Genomic DNA, 24452 nt, shown 5'->3' with positions numbered 1-24452 from the left:
AAGAAATTAAATTTTTATCTGTTTTGCAGATTTTTTTTTTCTACTTTGCTGTTACAATGATGATCACTGTAACAGCAATGTTTTGAACTGTCATGAATGGGTTTCATTCATGACAGCTATGATTACTAGTGATCTGTGGTTGGCTACAGCTAATCACAGGATACAGGGTGTTGTGATTGGCCCAGGTACCATGTGATAGCTGTGAACCAATCACATCATCACTCTCTATAGGAAGCACAGCTGTTATAAAAGACATTCGTTCATAACAGCTTTGTTGACATTGTGATAGCGATCACATGATCCCTGGGCTGCTCAAAGCGTATGGGTACCAGGAGATGCAAAAAAAACCGCTTGCTTCCAGAATTCTTATATTGACTATTATTATGCCCACATCATGTGTCAAAAGTCCATTTTATCATTGTGGCACCTGGTGCACAAGATATGAGTCCCCATTTTATACATGCAAAAAGGGATGGGTATCGCTTATGGATTGTGAAAAAAAATTGAAGTGGAACTGTGGACAAAATAAAAAAAAATGACATATATTTCTTGCAGTTTGGCATTTACACAGCAGGAATCCCTTTTTGCCCCATTGTTTTGTTTTTTTTTATGTGTTTTATTTTTTATTTTTTTGTTTTTTTTGTTTCTATTTCTTGGTAGGTAGACAACTGTTCATTTTGCAATGAAATTGCACAGCAGTGATCAGGGACTTAGATGGACATATAATTTTTAAATGTACCTTAAGTAAGCAACACACAAATTAAAGTTCAACTCCAGCTAAGATTTTTTTAAAGTTCGAGCAACATGTTATTTATGGTTGTTTTTATTCTTGTTTGGGCGGAAAAAAGGTTAAAATCCTATGAATCAAAGCTAGCAGTTGTAAGCACACCTGTCAGTGTTGTGATTTTGTCCCTGCCCTTTTATCTGAAACACTTTCTGAACAACTTGGCAGTCCAAACAAGTAATACATTTACATTACAGGGAGACTTAGAAAAATGAAAACAGCTGGTTTATTGCTATTGACATTTATGCCATTTTGATTTTTCCCATAGTTCCACTTTAAAGCCCAACTCCATTAAAAAATGAAATTTAAATAGTGGATAGTACATCAATTACCTTACTCCTAAGTCTTGATTCCAAACGCCTGTTTCTAAGCCATTGTGCAGTATGTTGGATCAAAATCACAGTTTCCTCTGTGAGCAAAGATAATATCTAACACTGGAAGCCAAGCATTTTTCCCTGCTCGTTATCTTCTTGGACAGTAGTCCTATGGACAAATGGAAATTACTGTTTATTGGTTTAATGAAGCGGGATGGGTAAAATAAGTGAGATGTGGTTTTACGTTACAATTCGGCTTTAAACCGATGCTTTGGAGAAGGAACCACTGATGTTCTCCAATGTTTATGTATTTTGTCCATGCCAAATAGATAAATTATAGAAGTAACATAATGGCCAATTTTTTAAATGTTTTTTTTAATATACTATCAAATAAAAATACTACGGTATTGGAGACAATTAGAACATTATTTGCTCATTCAGCCATTTAGCAGTTTTCATTTTTTTTTTTTTTCCTTTTTTGCAGCCTATTTTGTATTACATTACATGCTTGGTGCTGCACTTTCAGTTTTTCAGTATTTCTTTTGGCTAGTAGTAGCTAGTGACGTTAAAGGAAAAATAGAGCCAAAGCTCTTTTGGCCCTACTTCTCATGTGGGTCACGGGAGTGCACTTAGTTTTGCACTCCTGTGACCCATATTCAGCAGCAGTGGGCTAAAGGCCGCTATTGGCTGTTGTCGCTTACCTAGGTGGATGCAGCATTGGTCCAAGTCTGCATCTGAAGGCCACACGAAGTTTGGAGGTCTTTAGCCACTAACCCTACAGACAGTTAGCGACTTCTGGGCACTGTGTGCTTCATCATGAGCTGACCCCGCTCTGTCATTTTACGTGGCCTACCACTTCGTGGCTGAGTTGCTGTTGTTTCCAGTTGCTTCTACTTTGTTATAATACCACTAACAGTTAATCGTGGAATATATAGTAGTAGGGAAATGTCACGGATGGACTTGATTTTATACACCTGTGGCCATGGAGGTGATTGGAACACTTGAATCCAATGATTTGGAGGGGTGCCCCAATACTTTTGGCAATATGATGAATGTATCGCTTTGCATTACAAGTTTCATGTAAAAGAGGTTTTAAAGCCAGGATCCACCCAGATGCCTGGACCAGCAGCTGGCTCAACCTGAGGCAGCTGCTCCCACCCCCTCCATAGCCCAGCTCTTCAGTGAGTGCTGGAGAGGCAGGGCAGAGACTCAGTCACCGCCATCAACAGTCTTTGATCGCTCCGTTCTTAGTCTTAGAAGCGGCAGGGGACAGATGCAGACTTGGGCCGATGCTACATCCACCTAGGTGAGTGTTTTGGGGTTTTTTGTTTGTTTTTGTTTATTTTTTTATTTTTTTTTTGGGGGGGGGGGGTCAATAACTTCCCAAACTTCTCTTTTTAAGTTGGACTTGTTTTGTAATGTTAGAATCTTCAGTACTTATCCAAGCAGCTTCTTCATGTTAAATGAGTCAAGAACATATCTAAACATTTACTTGTGTGAGTTACCCCTGTGGCTATACATGCTGGGGTGTGTTCCCAGCTCTCATTAAAAGTTAAGAACATACTTGGATGAGTGAAAAAAAGTCTTCAGCATTACAGAACATGTGTCCAGTTCAAAATCTGACTAAATATTACAAGGAATACCGTGCCCTAGATAAATAAGAATCTTCTTGTTTTTGTTTTGCTTCCTACCAGATCTCATACCCTTATCTCTAGTATTTGTTTATGCTATATAATACAATATATATTGTAGCTAATATAATATATATATAATGTATAAATGTATATATTGTATTAATATTGTAGATTTTCTCTGTGTGTGTCTGTATAGGGAAAAAAAAGGGCTTTCATGTTAATGAACTGAATGAAGCAGGACATGGAACACTCCAAAGTTAGCCATTAAAGTAATAATTTATCTCTCAAATGGAAATGAGCAGTTAGAAATGATTACAGCAGCCATTTTGAGTTCTGTATTTATAGTTACTCATTACAAATCCCCAATCCATAATGATGAGATATTACCTTCTATTATTTATTAATCTACTGCAGTAAGGCTGAGGAAAGGAAACTGATGTGGTTGTTCTGCAGTGTCATCAGAAGAAAGGCTTCATCATTTAACTGATAAAACCTCTTTTACATGAAACTTGTAATGCAAAGCGATACATACATTATATTGCCAAAACTTTGGGGCACCCCTCCAAATCATTGGATTCAGGTGTTCCAATCACCTCCATGGCCACAGGTGTATAAAATCAAGTCCATCCGTGACATTTCCCTGCTACAAAATACTCCACGATTAACTGTTAGTGGTATTATAACAAAGTAGAAGCAACTGGGAACAACTGCAAATCAGCCACGAAGTGGTAGGCCACATAAAATGACAGAGCGGGGTCAGCTCATGATGAAGCACACAGTGCCCAGAAGTCGCTAACTGTCTGTAGGGTTAGTGGCTAAAGACCTCCAAACTTCGTGTGGCCTTCAGATTAGTACAACAGTAGTGCGTACAGAGTTTCATGGAATGGGTTTCCATGGCCGAGCAGCTGCATCCAAGCCTTACATCACCAAGTGTAATGCAAAGTGTCAGATGCAGTGGTGTAAAGCATGCCACCACTGGACTCTAGAGCAATGGAGACGTGTTCTCTGGAGTGACGAATCATGCTTCTCTGTCTAGGTTGGACATGTCTGGGTTTGGCAGTTGCAAGGAGAATGGTACTTACCTGACTGCATTGTGCCAAGAGTAAAGTTTTTGGTGGAGGGGGGATTATGGTGTGGAGTTGTTTTTCAGGGGTTGAGCTTGGCCCCTTAGTTTCAGTGAAGGGACGTCTTAAGGCGTCAGCATACCAAGACATTTTAGATGATTTCATGCTCCCAACTTTGTGGGAACAGTTTGGGGATGGCCCCTTCCTGTTCCAACATGACTGTGCACCAGTGCACAAAGCAAGGTCCATAAAGACTTGGATGAGCGAGTTTGGGGTGGAGGAACTTGACTAGCCTGCACAGAGTCCTGTCCTCAACCCAATACCTTTGGGATGAATTGGAGTGGAGACTGTGAGCCAGGCCTTCTCATCCAACATCAGTGCCTGACCTCACAAAAGCGCTTCTAGAAGATTGGTCAAACATTCCCATAGACACACTCCTAAACCTTGTGGACAGCCTTCCCAGAAGAGTTGAAGCTGTTATAGCTGCAAAGGGTGGGCCAACTCAATATTGAACCCTACGGACTAAGACTGGGATATCATTAAAGTTCATGTGCGTGTAAAGGCAGGCGTCCCAGTACTTTTGGCAATATAGTGTATGTGGACTACCATCTCTTACCACCTGGTAAAAGATGTTAGGTTCTTAAACTTGCAGCAAGTGGGATTAAAGCTGTAGATGTGCATATCTGTTATAGGTCAATGACATTTCTGAAGTTATTGGATCAGCATGACAGCTATAAAGCTGATATTTCCAGAAGGAGAGATCAGCAATGGCTTTCTACACAATTCTCTCATCACAGGTCACCTTTTAATAATTCAATAGCTTTCCACATACATAACATTCATATTGCTCAAGCTCTTTTAGCAGCAAGAATTATATTGCCTGAAGGTCCACCTAAACAACCCACTTATATTATATCCATTGGGTAGGACCTCACACTGCAGGGTTGTTTGCATATCTAAGGGCCTATGTCTACTGATTTCAACAGGCTTCCGTTGTATGTGAACACAAGTCAATCATCATGGACTTTAAAGGAGCTTGCACAATCAGATTGTAATACAGGTGTTCCAAATTTTGTTTACCCTGGCAGAAATCGTGAAATTTTGACATGATATTGAAAATGCCAAAAACTGTCTCTTAGTCAATCATAGCGATCATGTGAAGCCATTAATTATCACATTGTTGTTTTGGCTCATTTTTCAAATCATAATAACAGAAATCAAAAGTTTGATCAAAAGTTTACATACTCTAGAATGTTTGGTCTTGGTACAGACACACAAGGTGACACACATAGGTTAAAATGGCAATTAAAGGTTAATTTCCTACATCTGTGGCTTTTTAAATTGCCGGTGTATAAATAATTGATGAGTTTGTTAGCTCTCATGTGGATGCACTGAGCAGGCTTGGTACTGAGCCTTGAAAGCATAAAAACTGTCAAAAGGCCTGCGTAACAAGGTAATGGAACTTTATAAAGATGGGAAAAGTTTTAAAAAGATATCCAAAGCCTTGAGTTTGCCAGTCAGTACTGTTCAATCACTTATTAAGAAGTGGAAAATTTGGGGATCTCTTGAGACCAAACAAAGGTCAGGTAGACCAAGAAAGATTGCAGCTACAACTCCCAGAAGAATTGTTTGGGATACAAAGAAAACACCACAGATAACTCCAGAAGAAATGCAGGCTGCTCTGGAAAAAGATGGTGTGGTTGTTTCAAGGAGCACAATGCGACAATACTTGAACAAAAATTAGCTGCATTGTCGAGCTTCTAGCACACTGTAATCTGGTGTGACAAGACCAAAATAGTTTTTATGGTCCCAACCATAAGCGCTATGTTTGAAGAGGGGTCAGCAAGGTCTATAGCAACAAGAATACCACCCCCACTGTGAAGCATGGTGGTGGCTTATGGATGTTTTGGGGGGGTGTGAGCGTCAAAGGTTTGGAGAATTGTGTGAAATTTGCAAGATGAATACAGCAGGTTATCAGAAAATACTGGCAGACAATTTGCATTCTTCTTTACGAAAGCTGAACATGGGATGCTCTTGGATTTTCCAGCACAACAATAATCCTAAGCACAAGGCCAAGTTGACCCTCCAGGGGTTACAGCAGAAAAAGGTGAAGGTTATGGAGTGGCCATCATAGTCTCCTGACCTTAAATATCATCAAGCCACTCTGGGAAGATCTCAAACGTTTTGTCCATGCAAGACGACCAAAGACTTTGCATGACCTGGAGGCATTTTGGCAAGACAAATAGGCAGCTACACCACCTGCAAGATTTCATTCCACATAGACAACTATTACAAAATTACTTTACGTTGTCGTTGATGCTAAAGGGGGCAATATACAGTATTAAGGACTAAGGGTATGTAGGCATTTGAACTGCAGTCATTTTATTTGTTTACTTGTTGCCATCTTTTATTTTATGCCATTCTGTGTGACCTACAGTTGAATATGAATCCCAAATAATTTAATGTGTTTTGCCTGCTCACTTGTATGTTTGGCCAGATTAAGGGACAGTTTTTATGGCCTTTTATTCACTTCAGAACAGTTTATTTCTTTATACAAGTATGTGGAAATGCAAAAGCAGCTGAAGCAGGTTAAATGTAGGTCAAGTGCCCCTGCAATGAATTCTAAATTATTTCAGATGCATCTCAACTTGATATCAAAAGAATGCTATATTTGCCTGTTGACACTGGTCCTAAGGTGTGTTTTAATTCAGCCAGCTGTATATGGCATATATTGCCTTTACTAAGCAAGCCAGTGAAGAAAGAAGTGATAACATACAAAGTACAATGATCTATGATTGATTGCATATACTGGTAAAGCAAAATAGAAAAGAGACGGTCGCAAAAACCTAGTATATTATCTCACGGTAAAGGAATCTTGATAATGGTAAAATATGCACTCACAAAATAAAAGGCTAAATTCACCTAGCCTGCTCGACTTGCTGCTGGAGAAGCAGGCTGTGCTTGTCTGCGCCCCCTCTCCTCCTATCTTCCCCACCCCCACTGGTGCCTGGTCTCCTCCTTCAGCCCCCCACCACCATTGTAAGGCCAACTGAGAGAAATGCCGGGCTGTGCTTTTTCCAGCCAGACTTTCCCCTGCTGTGCTTCTGGCTGTGAGTGCAGTGAAATCCCCCTTGCTCCTCCTCCCTTCTGGCAGCAGCAGCTTAAGCCAGTCAACAGTGGCAGAGAGAACTTGCTGTGCAGCTGCAGAGGATCATAGGATGTGTAGTCTAAAAAAAGAGTGCTGTGCAATGGAGGCTAGAGACTGCAAACTACAATGCCCTTAATTCCCTGCCACAATGGAAAGGAGAAACAACTTTTCCTGGGCTTTGAAATACAGATAAGGGCAGACCGTGCAGTGGGGACTGGAGCTGGGCATCCTTGCTGTTTGTTAGAGCCAAAGGAGAGAACATTTAAGGACCAGAGTGAGACACTGAGCCTTGTGAGGACCTGTTCATGAGGACTGAGATACCGGGCCTGATTTCAGAGGACAACGGACTGCCAAGCATTCTGTACCAGATCCGTTGTGTACCAGGAGTGGTGAGCAGAACCAACTGTGCTTGTCCCTTAGTTGCCTGCAGGTAATGCTACTAGAGACTCGCCATTACTTAGCAGCCCTGCAGTCATCCTCTGCATACAGTTTAAAGAGACTGTTACATGTGCACCACCATACACACGGGCTCCAACATTGGCCAGCTTAAATCTGCTAATTAAGATGCCAGGTACTTTACACCCACTCTTGGAGATAACAATTTGTGTTAGTAAATGTCATTATATTGCCCACTGTTCATACTTTTTGAAATTTGGTCATTTATTGCAGTTAGTTAATTGCCATATTATAGACCAGTGTTCACCCTAACAAGTAATAGCATCTTTAAATGTGTTCAATTTCATGTTTACTGATTCATGCATTTTCTAACTTGCCTTGCCATAATACATCTAATTCATCTACTACCAAGTTGCTTGTGGCCCATTTTCAGTGTATTATTATAGAGTGGAAGCATACTAATGTTTAGTTGCACAGGTGTGTCAGTGGGGACTGAGCAGCATAAAGTGACTTGGCAGAAGAGAGAGCCCATCAAACCAAGTGGCTCCTGCTGGAGCAGTGCTACACACTTTTAAGTGAAAAAACAAACAAACATGTTTTACTGAATAAAAAAGCCTGTCCCATTCCAGTATCCTGCACAGAAAGACACCGGCTCTCAATGAGCAAGTAGTGGTCTCTCTGCAGACATCTGATATGGCCCTTGCTGAGTGAGAGGTAGAGATCTCCAGTCAGTAGAGAGCATGGGCTTTGCTGATTGGAGAGCTCTAACTCTGACTCTGCAGGATATGTCAGATTTTTAGAGATCTTCTCTTCCGCATAGGGAGCAAGGATCCTTCTCTGTGGCACCCATAAAATACCCAGGACATTGGAAAAAAAAAGTGATGAAAAGAACCCAAAAGGGATTTTTCTCCCTTACAAAACTAAAAATGTAATAGCTGGTGTTGGGCTTCAGTATATAATTTTGTAAAAAAAAATTGTATGATGAGCTATGTATATTTTATTGTTTTTCTTTTTTTAAGGAGTGGTAATGTCACAAGATTAGGACATTTCTTGATAGAGTTTCCATTATCGCCAAATCTCGCTTGTGCTGTGATTAAAGCTACCTCTGCGGGGTGTGAAGACCTGCTTCTTCCAGTGGCAGCTATGTTATCAGTGGAACACGTCTTCATACAGTCAGGTATTTTGCATGCAAGCCAACATTGCTTTGACCCCAACTTGCAGTAGGCAATAGATATGGTTATAGGTTATACCTTCTGGGTACATAATCATTTATAATATATATTCTCCGTAATAAAGCTTTACAGATCGCAGATGAGGCAGTAGAATCAGTTTGGGTTACAGTCAGTAAGCACAATAAGCAAAAGAGAATATCGAGAAAAAAGATTGTAAATAACCCGTGTTGCAATGAATCGAGAAAAGGAAAAGTGTCGTCTTAAAGCCTTTACTGGTCTACTTCCTAATTTATTAAAGTGAAATATAAGAGATTACAAAAATGGGCAAGCATACATATATTAGGACCATTCAGCTAAGCCAGCTATAGATGGATGGGAAAATCGCTTGTTTCCCACATCACAGTCAATGTTGATGGGGGAATCCCTCCCGCAGAGCCATTGTGTTCTCCCCGCTGGGGATGGTTCCAGTGATTACTGCAAGTGGCTTTGTTAGTTGCTAGCAATAATCTCATGTAAAATACGGCAGGCTAGTTGTACCCAGGTTGATTGATCGATCAACTTGGGTACATTCAGCCTGCCCATACATGGTTCAAACCTTGGCCGGTTCCTACTGAATAGCCTAGAATCATACCATCTATGGCTGGCTTAAAACTTTGTACAACTGGACACGGATTATAACAAATATTAGCCATGAGCAGACAATAGGAATTTTATAGTACATTCATTTACATTAAGAATTGGGGGTATGGCTTTTGGTAACTAAAACAAGTTTTAAAGAGGGAGAAAAAGGCCCTTACTACCCTGACCCTTAACCTTAATGTGAATCTTTGGGCTACCCTTCACACGTAGGGGGTCTATTTATAAAAAAATTTGCATAGCCATATCCAGGGAATCTGCATGTACAGTTGTTTTGTGAGAACTGAGCAAAAATGTATGTTTTTTTTGGATATTTTCTCTTCTGAACAAATGTTCTTTTATTTGCAATAGTAAAATACTGCATCATAGCCCCTGGATGGAGCTGAAGAGCATAAAAAATACATGTGTCCCTGTAATAAGATACAATGTAACAGATCTAGAGATGGCTAGAGGGAATTAGCAGATAAATGTAACCATTGCCATGCATCATGGTAACATGTGTTTGACATGTTACTCAACAGTGTGAATTCAGCCTAAAGCTTAAAGTCTAATGCAGACCATACACGGGTTAAAAACTGTCCTTTTAAAAAAAAAAAAAAAACGAAAAATCGTTTGTTCAATAATCCAACGTTGCCACCAATGGTAACAAAATCGGCCGATTTTCGTCCCGTCTACGGCCGGCATTTAATTACTTCTGTCCCTTGCAGAGAGATCAGCTATTATATTTGACATGAAAAAGTATTGCGGTTGCAACAATGTATCCATTTGTATCCATTTCGGATACAGATGTTTTTATTCGGATACAAATAGATACATTGTTGCAACCGCAATACTTTTTCATGTCAAATATAATAGCAGACTGTAATTCTTATTCTTTTTCTTCTTCTTGCAGGTCACTGCTCATGCACAGATTTTTTATCGGTAAAACGATCGGCCGATTTGCCCATTATTGCCGGGAAAATCGGCCGATCAGCAAAATCAGCTGTTTTTTTTTTTTTTTTTCCAACTTTACCGATAAAAAAAAAAAATGTGCCAAAACCCCGAAAAATGGCCGCCCAATTAACTCATTAACGGTGCGAAAATCGGGCGATTTTTTTTTTTTTTTTTTTTTTTTTTTTTTTTTTTTTTTTTTTTTTTTTTTGCCGATTTTTGACCCTTCTATGGCCTGCATAAGTTCACCTTTTTTAAAAAAATAATAAATGCACATATGTTTGCTGGAGCCTGCAGAGCATTGCCAGCGTGATCAGTGGATTGTGGGTGCAGTGTCAGGCTCTTGCACACATTAGTGGGGTTTACTAAAACTGGAGCACACAATCTGGGGCAGCTGTAGTAACCAATCAGCTTCCAACTTCAGCTTGTTAAATTAAGCTTTGACAATAAAACCTAGAAGCTGACTGACTTCTATGCACAGTTGCACTTGATTCTGTATACTCCAGTTTTAGTGACTCCACCCCGTTTCTTGCAGCTCTGTTGCCCATTCCTTTTGTATGAAGAGCTGTAGGTTGTGTGAATGGACTACAAATGTTCTGATCGGCACATTTGCGGTCCATTAATAACTACAATCTGTCACGGTGGCAGACAGGACTTGTGTATTCAATCACAGATTCCTGTAAATTAATTACATGGCTGTGTAGGTGCAGCTGTGCCTTTTTTTTTTTTTTTCCCCAATTGTGACAGCTGCTGGGGTAGAGGATTGGTGGGGAATTGGGGTGCAGGGGGCAGGACTGGAGCATGTTGCACGTTACACCCTAAATATAGATGTTACATGTAACATGCTCCAAAAAGCGGACTTATCCTTACTTAACTCCTAACAGAGACTTCGAATCAAGCATTGTTAACCTTTAAACCTGAAAGTTAACTTTTTAACATTAACATGAAGCCAGCACTTTGTTACCTCCGCGATCACTCTTCAAACTAAAGCTGTGTACACAGGGTTATTTTTTTTTTCAGCCAGAGGGTGATTGGAGAAAAAAAAGCTAACCGATTCCTGCATCCACACGAGAGGTGGACGCAGGAGCCTCCTCCTAACCCTCCCCCTGCGGGGACATTGTATTCTGACAGCAGGGAATATCTCACTGTCAGAAAACATTGATCAGAACTTGCAGCCAATAGGCTACAAGCTGCTACTTCAAGCAGGTTTTCCAGCAGTTCTGTTCGAAAATGAGCTTTCCTCTAACAGGGAGGGCCACACACAGATTGAAATTCGGCCACTCCCTGTGGAACTGACCGAACTTTGATCCACGTGTACCCAGCTTTACCCAACACACTTACCTTGAACTCTAATGCTTAACCCTCTAAAACCCAACCGTAACCTTCAAAGAGAAGTATGGAGTTTGTTGTTTTCCCCATAATATACTTACCTAGGTGGATGGAGCATCGGTCCAATTCTGCATCTGACCCCCCCCCCGGCTCACTGATCGCTAAGTTCTCACTGCTGCTCTGGGCAGAGAGCGGGACTGTCAGTCACCACTGTCTGCTCTAAAACACCGCCCCCCCCAGCGCTCACTGGAGTGCTAGGCTGTGGACAGAGAGGGAGTGGCTGGCTCAGGCTCTCAGCAGCTCGCTAAGGGGCTGAGATAGGTGCCGCTCCAGACTGTGGAGTGGATCCCGACTTTGAAGTCAGGATCTTTCCCCAACCTGGACCAGCTGAAAACAAGCCACAGGAGTGCAGAACAAACTGCACTCCTGTGATCCACAGGAGAACTACAACCAAAAGTGCTTTGGCTGTACTTCTCCTTTTTTAAAGTGGACTTACAGTTGAAAACTGAGTTCCCCTCATAATTTTCCTATCCCCAGCGTCTAACAAAATCATTTTTTTTTTCTTGAGAGCGAGTACCTGTTTTTTTGACTTACCAGCTCCCATTTCTCAATCCTCATCTAGCCCAGGATGACATCGCCTCAGAAGGGGGTCTGATAAGATTATAGATGTTTTTACACATCTTTCTCCCAGGATTCACACATTTCTCTAACTGGATTCAGTTAGAAAAATGTGTGATTCTTGGGCGAAACTGGTATGAATTTTGTGAGGAAACATTTCTAAATAGACCTTTTTGTTAACCCTCTACTTATCTTTACATTGACAAAAGTTATGAGCCAATAGCAACAAAAGCACTCAGTCCCTGGCAGAAAAACATCAGCACTAAGATACCAGAGGTAAAAACCATTTTGAAGTTTTCCAGTTTTGGAGCAGACACCCTTAATGTATAATGACCCAAATCATCCAAGTTTAGTATGGTCAGACCAGATTTCTCGTGTGCACCATGTTTTTACAAATATCATGGATACTTGTGATGAAAGTAAAACATGTTATTTTTGGATTGTATTTTTGTGACATTCTGTGTAAGCAGTCTTGAACTGGAGACCTTTGTCTCTATGTTATAGTCTGCTTTTGCAGCTATACAATATTAACCAAAGTTAAAGTATTTCTTTCCAGTTAGGCATGATTTTTAATGTGCTTGTGAAATATATTTTCTGAAACCAGTAAATGTGAAAGAGTTTGAACAAGCAAATGAGGTTTTAAATGTGAAGAAATACAAATACAGTTGTGCTGAAACATTTTCATACCCTTTGTGAATTGGTAATATACAGTACTATTTTTTTAAGAAAACATGAGTGAGCAGGCAAAACACATTTTCTTTTTATTTGTTATGGGATTCATATTAAACTGTAGGTCATAACAGAATGGCACAATCATAAAACAAAACATGTAAACAAATAAACTGACCCCTGTTTAAAAGTCTGCATACCCTTAGTTCTTAATACTGCATATTGCCCCCTTTAGCATCAATGACTGTGTGCAGTCTTTTGTAATAGTGGTCCTGAGTCCCCAAATTCTTGCAGGTAGTATAGCTAACCAAGAGATCTCCGAATTTTCCACTTCTTAATACTTGATTGAACAGTACTGACTGGCATAATCAAGGTTTTGGATATGTTTTTCATATCACTTTCCATCTTTTTAACGTTCCATTACCTTGTTATGCAGGTCTTTTGACAGTTCTTTTATGCTCCCCATGGCTCAGTATCTAGCCTGCTCAGTGCATCCACGTGAGAGCTAACAAACTCATTGACTATTTTTACACAGGCAATTTAAAAAGACACAGATGTAGAAAATTTACCTTTTTAATTGCCATTTTAACCTGTGTGTGTCACCTTGTGTGTCTGTATCAAGGCTAAACATTCCAGGGTATGTAAACTTTTGATCAAGGCAATTTGGGTGATTTCTGTTTATTGTGACTTAAAAAGGAGCCAGACAACTACAGTGGGGATCGAAAGTTTGGGCACCCCAGCTAAAAATTTGTATTAATGTGCATAAAGAAGCCAAGGAAAGATGGAAAAATCTACAAAAGGCATCAAATTACAGATTAGACATTCTTATAATATGTCAACAAAAGTTAGATTTTATTTCCATCATTTACATTTTCAAAATAACAGAAAACAAAAAAATGGCGTCTGCAAAAGTTTGGGCACCCTGCAGAATTTATAGCATGCACTGCCCCCTTTGCAAAGCTGAGACCTGCCAGTGTCATGGATTGTTCTCAATCATCGTCTGGGAAGACCAGGTGATGTCAATCTTAAAGGTTTTAAATGCCCAGACTCATCTGACCTTGCCCCAACAATCAGCACCATGGGTTCTTATAAGCAGTTGTCTAGAAAACTGAAACTGAAAATAGTTGACGCTCACAAAGCTGGAGAAGGCTATAAGAAGATAGCAAAGCGTTTTCAGATGTCAATATCCTCTGTTCGGAATGTAATTAAGAAATGGCAGTCATCAGGAACAGTGGAAGTTAAAGCAAGATCTGCAAGACCAAGAAAAATATCAGACAGAACAGCTCGCAGGATTGTGAGAAAAACAATTCAAAACCCACGTTTGACTGCACGATCCCTCCAGAAAGATCTGGCAGACACTGGAGTTGTGGTACACTATTCCACTATAAAGAGATACTTGTACAAATATGGTCTTCATGGAAGAGTCATCAGAAGAAAACCTCTTCTACGTCCTCACCACAAAAATCATCGTTTGAACTTTGCAAATGAACATATAGACAAGCCTGATGCATTTTGGAAACAAGTTCTGTGGACCGATGAGGTTAAAATTGAACTTTTTGGCCAGAATGAGCAAAGGTACGTTTTGGAGAAGAAGGGGCACAGAATTTAATGAAAAGAACATCTGTCCAACTGTTAAGCATGGGGTTGGATCAATCATGCTTTGGGGTTGTGTTGCAGCCAGTGGCACAGGGAACATCTCACGAGTAGAAGGAAAAATGGATTCCATAAAATTTCAGCAAATTTTGGATGGTAACTTGATGCCATCTGTGAAAAAGCTGAAGTTAAAGAGAGGATGGCTTCTACAAATGGATAATGATCCTAAACACACCTCGAAATCCACGGGGGATTACATCAAGAGGCGTAAACTGAAGGTTTTGCCATGGCTTTCACAATCTCCTGACCTCAACATAATTGAAAATCTATGGATAGACCTTAAAAGAGCAGTGCGTGACAGACAGCCCAGAAATCTCAAAGAACTGGAAGACTTTTGTAAGGAAGAATGGGCAAAGATACCTCAAACAAGAATTGAAAGACTCTTGGCTGGCTACAAAAAGCGTTTACAAGCTGTGATACTTGCCAAAGGGGGCAGTACAAGATATTAACTCTGCAGGGTGCCCAAACTTTTTCAGACTCCATTTTTTTGTTTTCTGTTATTTTGAAAGTGTAAATGATGGAAATAAAATCTAACTTTTGTTGACATATTATAAGAATGTCTAATCTGTAATTTGATGCCTTTTGGAGATTTTTCCATCTTTCCTTGGCTTCTTTATGCACATTAATACAAATTTTTAGCTGGGGTGCCCAAACTTTTGATCCCCACTGTATGTGATGATAAATTGCTTCATATTACCACTATCCCTAAATAAAAAAAAACGTTTTTTGGCATTATCGTAAAATTTTGGCATGGATGTTAAAAATATGACTGATTTCTGCCAAGGTATGCAAACTTTTGAGCACAACTGTATGTACCAAGTTTTTCAAGGGCACATTTATAAACAACAGGTTTCATTTTACTCAGATGGCGCATACAAATCCAAAGTACAAACTTATTGTTCAAACCTCCATTTGCTCAACTTACACTTACTGTACTTCATTTTGAAGCATGCTTGGCTATAAATGATACTTCAAAGATTTGTGTTTTTTTTATTTTTATTTTTTTTTGTTTACTTTATATTTTGCCTTTTCTTACTTTATATTTTAAATCGGTAAATGTGAAAGAATTTGAACAAGCAAATGAGGTTTTAAATATAAAGAAATACAAATATGTACCAGATTTTTTGCAAGGGCACATTTATAAACAACAGGTTTCATTTTATTCACATGGTGCATACAAATCCAAAGTACAAAATTACTGTTTAAACCTTCAGTGTTTTACTTATAATTTCTCTGCTTGCCTACTGTTGGGTTATCAATACTTGTAGAACAATAATTCCATGTATCTTATTTATTTATTACAGGTTCTTGTATAGCATCAACCATTTCCACAGCACTAATATATATACACAGTGAAGGAAATAAGTATTTGATCCGCTGCTGATTTTGAATGTTTTCCCACTCACAAAGAAATGATCAGTCTAAAAATGGTTGGTGTATTGTAACACTGAGAGACAGAATAGCAAAACAAAATTCAAAAGAAATGCATGTCTAACAAATTATGCAATGATTTGCATGTTCACGTGGGAAAGAAGTATTTGATCCCTTATCATTCAGCAGGATTTCTGGCTGAATGACCAGGTGTCTTTCAAACAGGTAACAAGCTGATATTAGAAGCAGTCTCTTAAAGGGAGTGCTGCTAATATAATTTTGTTACCTGTATAAAAGACACCTGTCCCCAGGAGCAATCAAAAATTAGATTCCAAACTCTCCACCATGACAAAGACCAAAGAGCTGTCCAAGGATGTCAGGTACAAGATTGTAGACCTACAAAAGGCTGGACTTGGCTACAAAACTATCACCAAGCAGTTTGGTGAGAAGGTGACAACAGTTGGTGCAATCATTCGCAAATGGAAGAAAGACAAAACAACTGTCGGTCTCCCTAGGTCTGGTGAACCATGCTAGATCTCACCTCGTGGAGTGTCAATGATCATGAAAACAGTGAGGAATCATCCCAGAACTACACGTGAGGATCTTGTCAATGATCTCCAGGCAGCTGGGACCACAGTCACCAAGAAAACAATTGGTATGGCCAAGGCAACAAAGGAGTGGCTCAAGAACAGGCACATTAGGTCCTGGAGTGGCCTAGCCAGTCTCCAGACCTTAGTCCGATTGAAAATCTGTGGAGGGAGCTGAAAGTTTGAGTTGTCAACCACCAAAACTTAATGACTTGGAGAGGATCTGCCAAGAGGAGTGGGCGAAAATCCCTCCTGAGATGTGTGCAAACCTGGAGGCCAACTTCAGGAAACGTCTGACCTCTGTGATTGCCAACAAGGGATTTGCCACCAAGTACGAAGTCATGTTTTGTGAAGGGGATCAAATACTTATTTCCCTCATGGACATGCAAAACAGTGCATAATTTGTTACAAATGCATTACTTAGAGCCAGAGCTGGGGGTTCAACAGCCCATTCTTCCCACAGTGATGGATGGTCCGGATTAGAGGAATGCTGAGGAAGAATTTGGTCCAAGGCTTTCTCCTGCACTTCCTTCTGGTTTGATTTTGGATTTATCCTGTTGGCCAGGGCCTCATTTACAGGGTTACAGTGACTGAGGAAATAAAGTCTCAGCACCTAGGAGGCCAGGCACTGGTGCCAAAAAGGCAGTATTTCCATGTCTGCGAATTGTGCATGTCGACATTCTAAATGGTTCTTTCCTCTTGAAGAAAGAATTAAAAAAAGAAAAATGGCTCTATTCAGGAAAGAAAATTATGTCCTAGATTGTAAGGTCCAAGGAGCAGGGCCCTCCTTTCCCTTTTGTATTGAACTGTATTGTTGCTGTATTGTCTCCCGTTATATATATTGTAAAGCGCTGAGCAAACTGTTGGCGCTATATAAATCCTGTATAATAATAATACTTTAGAATTTTTGGTTGCTATTCTGTCTCTTGGTGTTACAATATACCTACCATTCGATTTTTAGACTGATCATTTTTTTGTGAGTGGGCAAACATTAAAAATCAGCAGGGGATCAAATACTTATTTTCTTCATTGTGTGTGTGTGTGTGTGTGTGTACAGTTGCAAGAAAAAGTATGTGAACCCCTTGGGATTACAAGGAGTTTTGCATGCATTGGGCATAAAATGTACTCTGAACGTCATCTAAGTCACAACAATAGAAGAACACAGTCTGCTGAACATAATACTACACAAACATTAGATGTTGCCATGGTTTAATTGCACATAATATGTAAACATTCACAGTGCAGGGAGGAAAAAGTATGTGAGGCCCTAGCTTAATGACTTCTCCCAGAGCTAATTGGAGCCAGAAGTGAGCCAACCTTGACTCCAATCAGTGTGAGGATATTGGATGTGTTGCTGACAGCTGTCCTGCCCTTAAAAAACACACACCTGTTTTGGGTTTACTGGTTTCAAGAAGCACTGTCCGATGTGAACCATGCCTCGCAGAAAAGAGCTCTCAGAAGACCTACAATCAAGAATTGTTGACTTGCATAAAGCTGGAAAGGGTTACAAAAGTATCTCCAAAAGCCTTGATGTTCATGTGTCCACGGTAAGACAGACTGTCTACAAATGGAGAAAGTTTAGCACTGTTGCTACTCTCCCTAGGCAGGGTCATCCTGTAAAAATGACTGCAAGAGCACAGCGCAGAATGCTGCATGAGGTAAAGAAGAATCCCAGAGTGTTAGCTAAATACCTACAGAAATCTCTGGCACATGCTAACATTTTTGTTGACACATCTACAAAAAGGAAAACATTAAACAAGAATGGAGTACATGGGAGGACACCACGGAGGAAGCCATTGCTGTCCAAAAAGAAAATTGCAGCACATTTGAAGTTTGAAAAAGAGCACCTGGATGTTCCACAGCACTACTGGCAAAATATACTGTGGACAGATGAAACCAAGATTGAGTTGTTTGGGAAGAACACACAACACTATGTGTGGAGAAAAAAAGGCACAGCACACCAACATCAAAACCTCATCCCCACTGTAAAACATGGCGGAGGGAGCATCATGGTTTGGGGCTGCTTTGCTGCCTCAAGGCCTGGATGGATTGTTGTCATTGATGGGAAAATGAATTCCAGAGTTTATCAAGACATTTTGCAGGAAAACGTACGACCATCTGTCCGCCAACTGAAGCTCCGCAGAGGATGGGTGATGCAACAGGACAATGACCCAAAGCATACAAGTAATTCAACAAAACAATGGCTGCAACAGCACAAGATACGCCTTCTGGAGTGGCCCAGTCAGAGTCCTGACCTCAACCCGATTTAAATGCTGTGGCATGACCTTAAGAGAGCGATTCACACCAGACATCCCAAGAATATTGCTACACTGAAACAGTTTTGTGAAGAGGAGTGGTCCAAAATTGCTCCAGATCGTTTTGCAGGTCTGATCTGCAACTACAGGAAACGTTTGGTTGAGGTATTGCTGTCAAAGGAGGGTCAACCAGTTATTAAGTCCAAAGGTTCACATACGTTTTCCTCCCTGCACTGTGAATGTTTACATGTTATGTGCAATTAAACCATGGCAACGTCTAATGTTTGTGTAGTATTATGTTCAGCAGACTGTGTTCTTCTATTGTTGTGACTTAGATGACGTTCAGAGCACATTTTATGCCCAATTTATGCAAAACTCCACGTAATCCCAAGGGGTTCACATACTTTTTCTTGCAACTGTACATGTGTGTGTATATATGTGTGTGTGTGTGTATATGTATGTATGTATATGTGTGTGTGTGTGTGTGTGTGTGTGTGTGTGTGTGTATACACACACACACACACACACACACACGCAGTTGTGTTCAAAATAATAGCAGTCAGACATCACTAACCTGATCAATCACTGTTTTTGGTAGAAATGATCTACATGGCAGAATGGTATGAATGGTAGAAATTCTACATGGCAAATAATTTACTAGCAGGTGTAGTAGAGTAATAGAAATCCAACAGTCATGACATGCATGCTGCTGATTCTGTGTAATTGAATCACTAATTGAAAGGGGCATGTTCAAAATAATAGCAGTGTGAAGTTCTATTAGTGAGGTCATTCATTCTTTGAAAAAAAGGTGGCAATTATTGCCATTATTTAAGGAAGGAAGGCAGCAAATGTTGTACATGCTGGTTACAGTGCATTTCTCTCTGAAATTCTGAGGAAAATGGGTCGTGCCAGACATTGTTCAGAAGAACAACGTACCTTGATTAAAAAGTTGATTGGAGAGGGGAAAACATATACAATGGGGATCGAAAGTTTGGGCACCCCAGCTAAAAATTTGTAATAATGTGCATAAAGAAGCCAAGGAAAGATGGAAAAAATCTCCAAAAGGCATCAAATTACAGATTAGACATTCTTATAATATGTCAACAAAAGTTAGATTTTATTTCCATCATTTACATTTTCAAAATAACAGAAAACAAAAAAATGGCGTCTGCAAAAGTTTGGGCACCCTGCACAATTTATAGCATGCACTGCCCCCTTTGCCAAGTTGAGACCTGCCAGTGTCATGGATTGTTCTCAATCATCATCTGGGCAGACCAGGTGATGTCAATCTCAAAGGTTTTAAATGCCCAGACTCATCTGACCTTGCCCCAACAATCAGCACCATGGGTTCTTCTAAGCAGTTGTCTAGAAAACTGAAACTGAAAATAGTTGACGCTCACAAAGCTGGAGAAGGCTATAAGAAGATAGCAAAGCATTTTCAGATGTCAATATCCTCTGTTCAGAATGTAATTAAGAAATGGCAGTCATCAGGAACAGTGGAAGTTAAAGCAATATCTGGAAGACCAAGAAAAATATCAGACAGAACAGCTCGCAGGATTGTGAGAAAAACAATTCAAAACCCACGTTTGACTGCACAATCCCTCCAGAAAGATCTGGCAGACACTGGAGTTGTGGTACACTATTCCACTATAAAGAGATACTTGTACAAATATGGTCTTCATGGAAGAGTCATCAGAAGAAAACCTCTTCTACGTCCTCACCACAAAAATCATCGTTTGAACTTTGCAAATGAACATATAGACAAGCCTGATGCATTTTGGAAACAAGTTCTGTGGACCGATGAGGTTAAAATTGAACTTTTTTGCCGGAATGAGCAAAGGTACGTTTGGAGAAGAAGGGGCACAGAATTTAATGAAAAGAACCTCTGTCCAACTGTTAAGCATGGGGTTGGATCAATCATGCTTTGGGGTTGTGTTGCAGTCAGTGGCACAGGGAACATCTCACGAGTAGAAGGAAAAATGGATTCAATAAAATTTCAGCAAATTTTGGATGGTAACTTGATGCCATCTGTGAAAAAGCTGAAGTTAAAGAGAGGATGGCTTCTACAAATGGATAATGATCCTAAAAACACCTCGAAATCCACGGGGGATTACATCAAGAGGCGTAAACTGAAGGTTTTGCCATGGCCTTCACAATCTCCTGACCTCCAACATAATTGAAAATCTATGGATAGACCTTAAAAGAGCAGTGCGTGACAGACAGCCCAGAAATCTCAAAGAACTGGAAGACTTTTGTAAGGAAGAATGGGCAAAGATACCTCAAACAAGAATTGAAAGACTCTTGGCTGACTACAAAAAGCGTTTACAAGCTGTGATACTTGCCAAAGGGGGCAGTACAAGATATTAACTCTGCAGGGTGCCCAAACTTTTGCAGACTCCATTTTTTTTGTTTTCTATTATTTTGAAAGTGTAAATGATGGAAATAAAATTTAACTTTTGTTGACATAATATAAGAATGTCTAATCTGTAATTTGATGCCTTTTGGAGATTTTTCCATCTTTCTTTGGCTTCTTTATGCACATTAATACAAATTTTTATGCAACCAAAACCTGAAAGACGTGGAAGAAAGCGAAAAACTACCATTGGAATCGATAGAAGAATAGCCAAAATTTCAAGGCCAACAATCGGCTGCAGGAAGATCAAAGAAGGTCTGACATTACCTGTGAGTACTGTTACAATTAGAAGACGCCTATGTGAAGCTAAGCTATCTGCAAGAAGCCCCCGCAAAGTCCCACTGTTGAAAAAAAGACGTGCTGAAGAGGTTACAATTTGCCAAAGAGCACATTGACTGGCCTAAAGAGAAATGGCGCAACATTTTGTGGACTGATGAAAGTAAGATTGTTCTTTTTGGGTCTAGTGGCCGGAGAAAGCAAAATCTTCAAACATTTTTCAGTTTATATAGTGAATGTTTGAGTTTGTAAAGAAGAATACAAACACTGCTATTTTTTTGAACAGTCTAATATTCACTTTTCTTCAATTTTTTTTAGAGGAACAAATTTGATCTATTTTTCTTCATGTTTTGATTTGAAATAGAATATGTAGTGTTCCCAATGCATTTGTGTGTATGGAAATAAAAGCTATTAGAAGGATTTTGAGCTTTATTCACTTTTTTCAACACACTGCTATTATTTTGAACACAACTACACACAAACACACTAGGGCTAATTTAGACAGGAGCCAATTCACTTACTAGCATGCATTTGGAGTGTTTAGAAGAAACTGGAGTATCCAGAGGAAACCCATGCAGGCGCAGAGAGAAAACAGGCAAACTCCAGGCAGGTAGTGATGTGGTTGGGTTTCAAACTAATGACACGCAGGTAGGCAGAAGTGCTAACCACGTAGCCATTGTATTCTCTACAATTAAAATTCCTTCTTTGCTTCACTTAAATAAGATGTACACCCTAACTTAATTACATTTAGTTGGCTAATGCACTGTGTATCAGTACACCATGGCAACAGTGGGCATTGCTTGTCTAGATGGTGTTGAAACTCAACTGGAACCTAAGGTGACAATGCAAGAGCACAGTTGGGAGAGGGAGACCAAGCAATGTTACCCTATAATGAGAATTGCCTGAACCAGGCTCCTAATGGCTGCCAGTATTATGCCAATTGCTATATACCGTACTTTTGGGGTTCATAATGCAGAAGAGCAACACAAACGTTTAGAAATTCAGGAAACTAAAAAGCTTCTGTAGAGTTAAAGCTGGGGAATGTAACAAGTGAGAGGATTCTCCTTACAGCTCAGATATTTAAACCAATGAGACTTTTCTACTCAAGCACAATGTTCTGGAGTCATGCTGTGTTTATGGTGTCTATTATTGCACACCATCACATTTGCAAAAACAGTACAGAGAAAAAAGTATATTTGCTTCTTTAATGCTACAGCTTGTGGTCTGAATTTCATTTGCCTTCTACTATATCTGATGCCTCTCAAACAAAAACCAGTACCTGTGTGTAAAGTAGATGCTTACAGTCATTTTGAATTACTTTTTTTTTTCTCTCTCTCTCTCTAGGAATATCTCAAAAACAAAAGGAACCTGATCATAGTCATGAAAGGTTATCCAGCATGGCTGGAGGAGGAAATGACTTCGCCACTCTGCTTTACATTTTTGAACACTGCAAATCTATGTGAGTAAAGTCGAAAACCTACTATGATTTCAAAATATTTTTTCAATATTAATTACAGGCACTTCTAGAGGGGATGACGATTTATGCAGTGCTTTACATTGTGTATATTCACATCATACAGACCGCTTGTGGAATTATAGCAGCTGTCCTGAATATGCGGCTCAGTGTGTAACTGGTTTCCATAGAGCCCCCCAGGTTTTGGTTTTGATTTGTAACCACTTGCAGACTAACATACATGCACTATATTGTTAAAAGTATTGGGACAGTGTCCCAATACGTTTAGCAATATAGTGTATCTGTTATGGGCTTCAAGTGGTTGTACTGGGATGATGTCTGCAGCTGCATGCATCATCCTGGTATCAACTGGCGGACTTTTTTTTTTTTTAAAGCCATCTGAGCTGCTGATTAGCTGCTGGATGGCTTTTACAGGTGGTGGGAGGTCCCCTCCTGCTTCCCGCCAGTGCCTCTCTGGGATCTCCATCCCACTGGAGTTCCTGAAACTGGCTTAACATAGGACCATTAGTGGACCAGAAGGTCTCTGATCACCTCTGACACAGGAAACCGGAAACGACTAGTACTATTATCACTTCCAGGTTCCCAGAAGTAAACTGCATCATTTATAAAATGGCAAAGTATCTGATCACATCAATTTTGATGTGATCAAATGCTTTTCGGGAAGAGGAGAGGTCTAATAGACCCCCTATCTCTCCATAAAGAGTACCTGTCTCGCCGCCTATTGCTGTCACAAGGAATGTTTATATTTTTTTTTATCACTTTTATTGCTGTCACAAAGAATGTAAAGAAACCATGTAAAAAGAAAAAGAAAAAAAACCTTTTACATCCTATGATGTACTTTTTGTGTGGTGGAGAACCACTGACTACCTTTTGCTGTGGCAGGTAGTGAGGGAAAAGCTCAAACATCAAAGCAAGGCAAACCGCAATACAATCTGACAGAGTTTTAGCCATTTCTCCTTCTGTCTAAACATTACTATGATTTTTATTGAACTCACTGACTCCATGCAGCATTTGCATAATTTTAAGATGTGACATAAGAATGTGGCCTACAGGGATGCTGTTTGCTCATTGTGCAATATTTAAAAAACTGCAACTAAGCAGATCTAACTGTTGTAATGTTTTGTAAGCTTTTCCTTAGAAGCTTAGTAATACTAAGAATGCTGCTGTTTTATATGGTGCAAGAGCTGAGCTCTAAAGTACTTGTAACATCCTTTATAAAGCTGTATTCCCTCTGTGTCATTTGTAGAAAAAGCCTTCTATTAGGTGTCTAGCTGTACATAAAAGAAAGGAAGTAATCCTTCTTCGGGAACATTCCACGTTTACATGGCTACCTAAATACAGAGAAATCAATGTAGTTTTCTGAAAAGAAGAAATATAACTTATGAGAGAGATTAATATTTAAAGTGAACCTGTGCTTTTATGTAAACGTCACACAACCTTCCCCAGCTGATCCTACTTGGTCTTCCTGCACCCTCCTCCCTCACACTGTTATTTACACATGTAGAGCTAAGGCCTACCATAACTTATGAAGTTAGTGTCACTATTACAGTTACACTGTACATCAGAACTTGAAAACTTCACTAAAGCTGGCTTGTTGACCTTATCAAATGTCATAGACCTAAAAGCTAAACAAATTTTAATTTACCACAATAGACTGTCTGTATGTAATATTATTCATTAACTGATCTGGATTTGAAACTTGACTTATCAGTTCTCCTTTTTGCATGTG

At 39.7% G+C, this 24452-nt stretch overlaps 1 protein-coding gene across 6 annotated transcripts in view; it reads left to right on the top strand.

The window, feature by feature from the left end:
- The window catches only part of DHX40 (DEAH-box helicase 40), an 81328-nt gene that overhangs the window by 27215 nt on the left and 29661 nt on the right, over positions 1-24452 (top strand). For all 6 annotated transcript variants that reach the window (XR_016312630.1, XR_016312629.1, XR_016312631.1 and 3 more), the window contains exons 12-13: positions 8360-8517; positions 22594-22708. Coding sequence is in view for 3 of the 6 variants with exons in the window: in XM_089676666.1 (XP_089532792.1) it covers positions 8360-8517; positions 22594-22708 (273 nt within the window). In the remaining 3 variants the exon portion in view is untranslated. The remainder of the gene's footprint in view (positions 1-8359; positions 8518-22593; positions 22709-24452) is intronic.

Source organism: Staurois parvus, unplaced genomic scaffold, assembly GCF_062004578.1.
Source record: "Staurois parvus isolate SC_StPar_1 unplaced genomic scaffold, SC_StPar_1.0 ptg000172l, whole genome shotgun sequence".
NCBI lineage: Eukaryota > Metazoa > Chordata > Amphibia > Anura > Ranidae > Staurois > Staurois parvus.
Note: the sequence above shows the minus strand (reverse complement) of the source record. Positions and strands in the feature narration are given on the sequence as shown.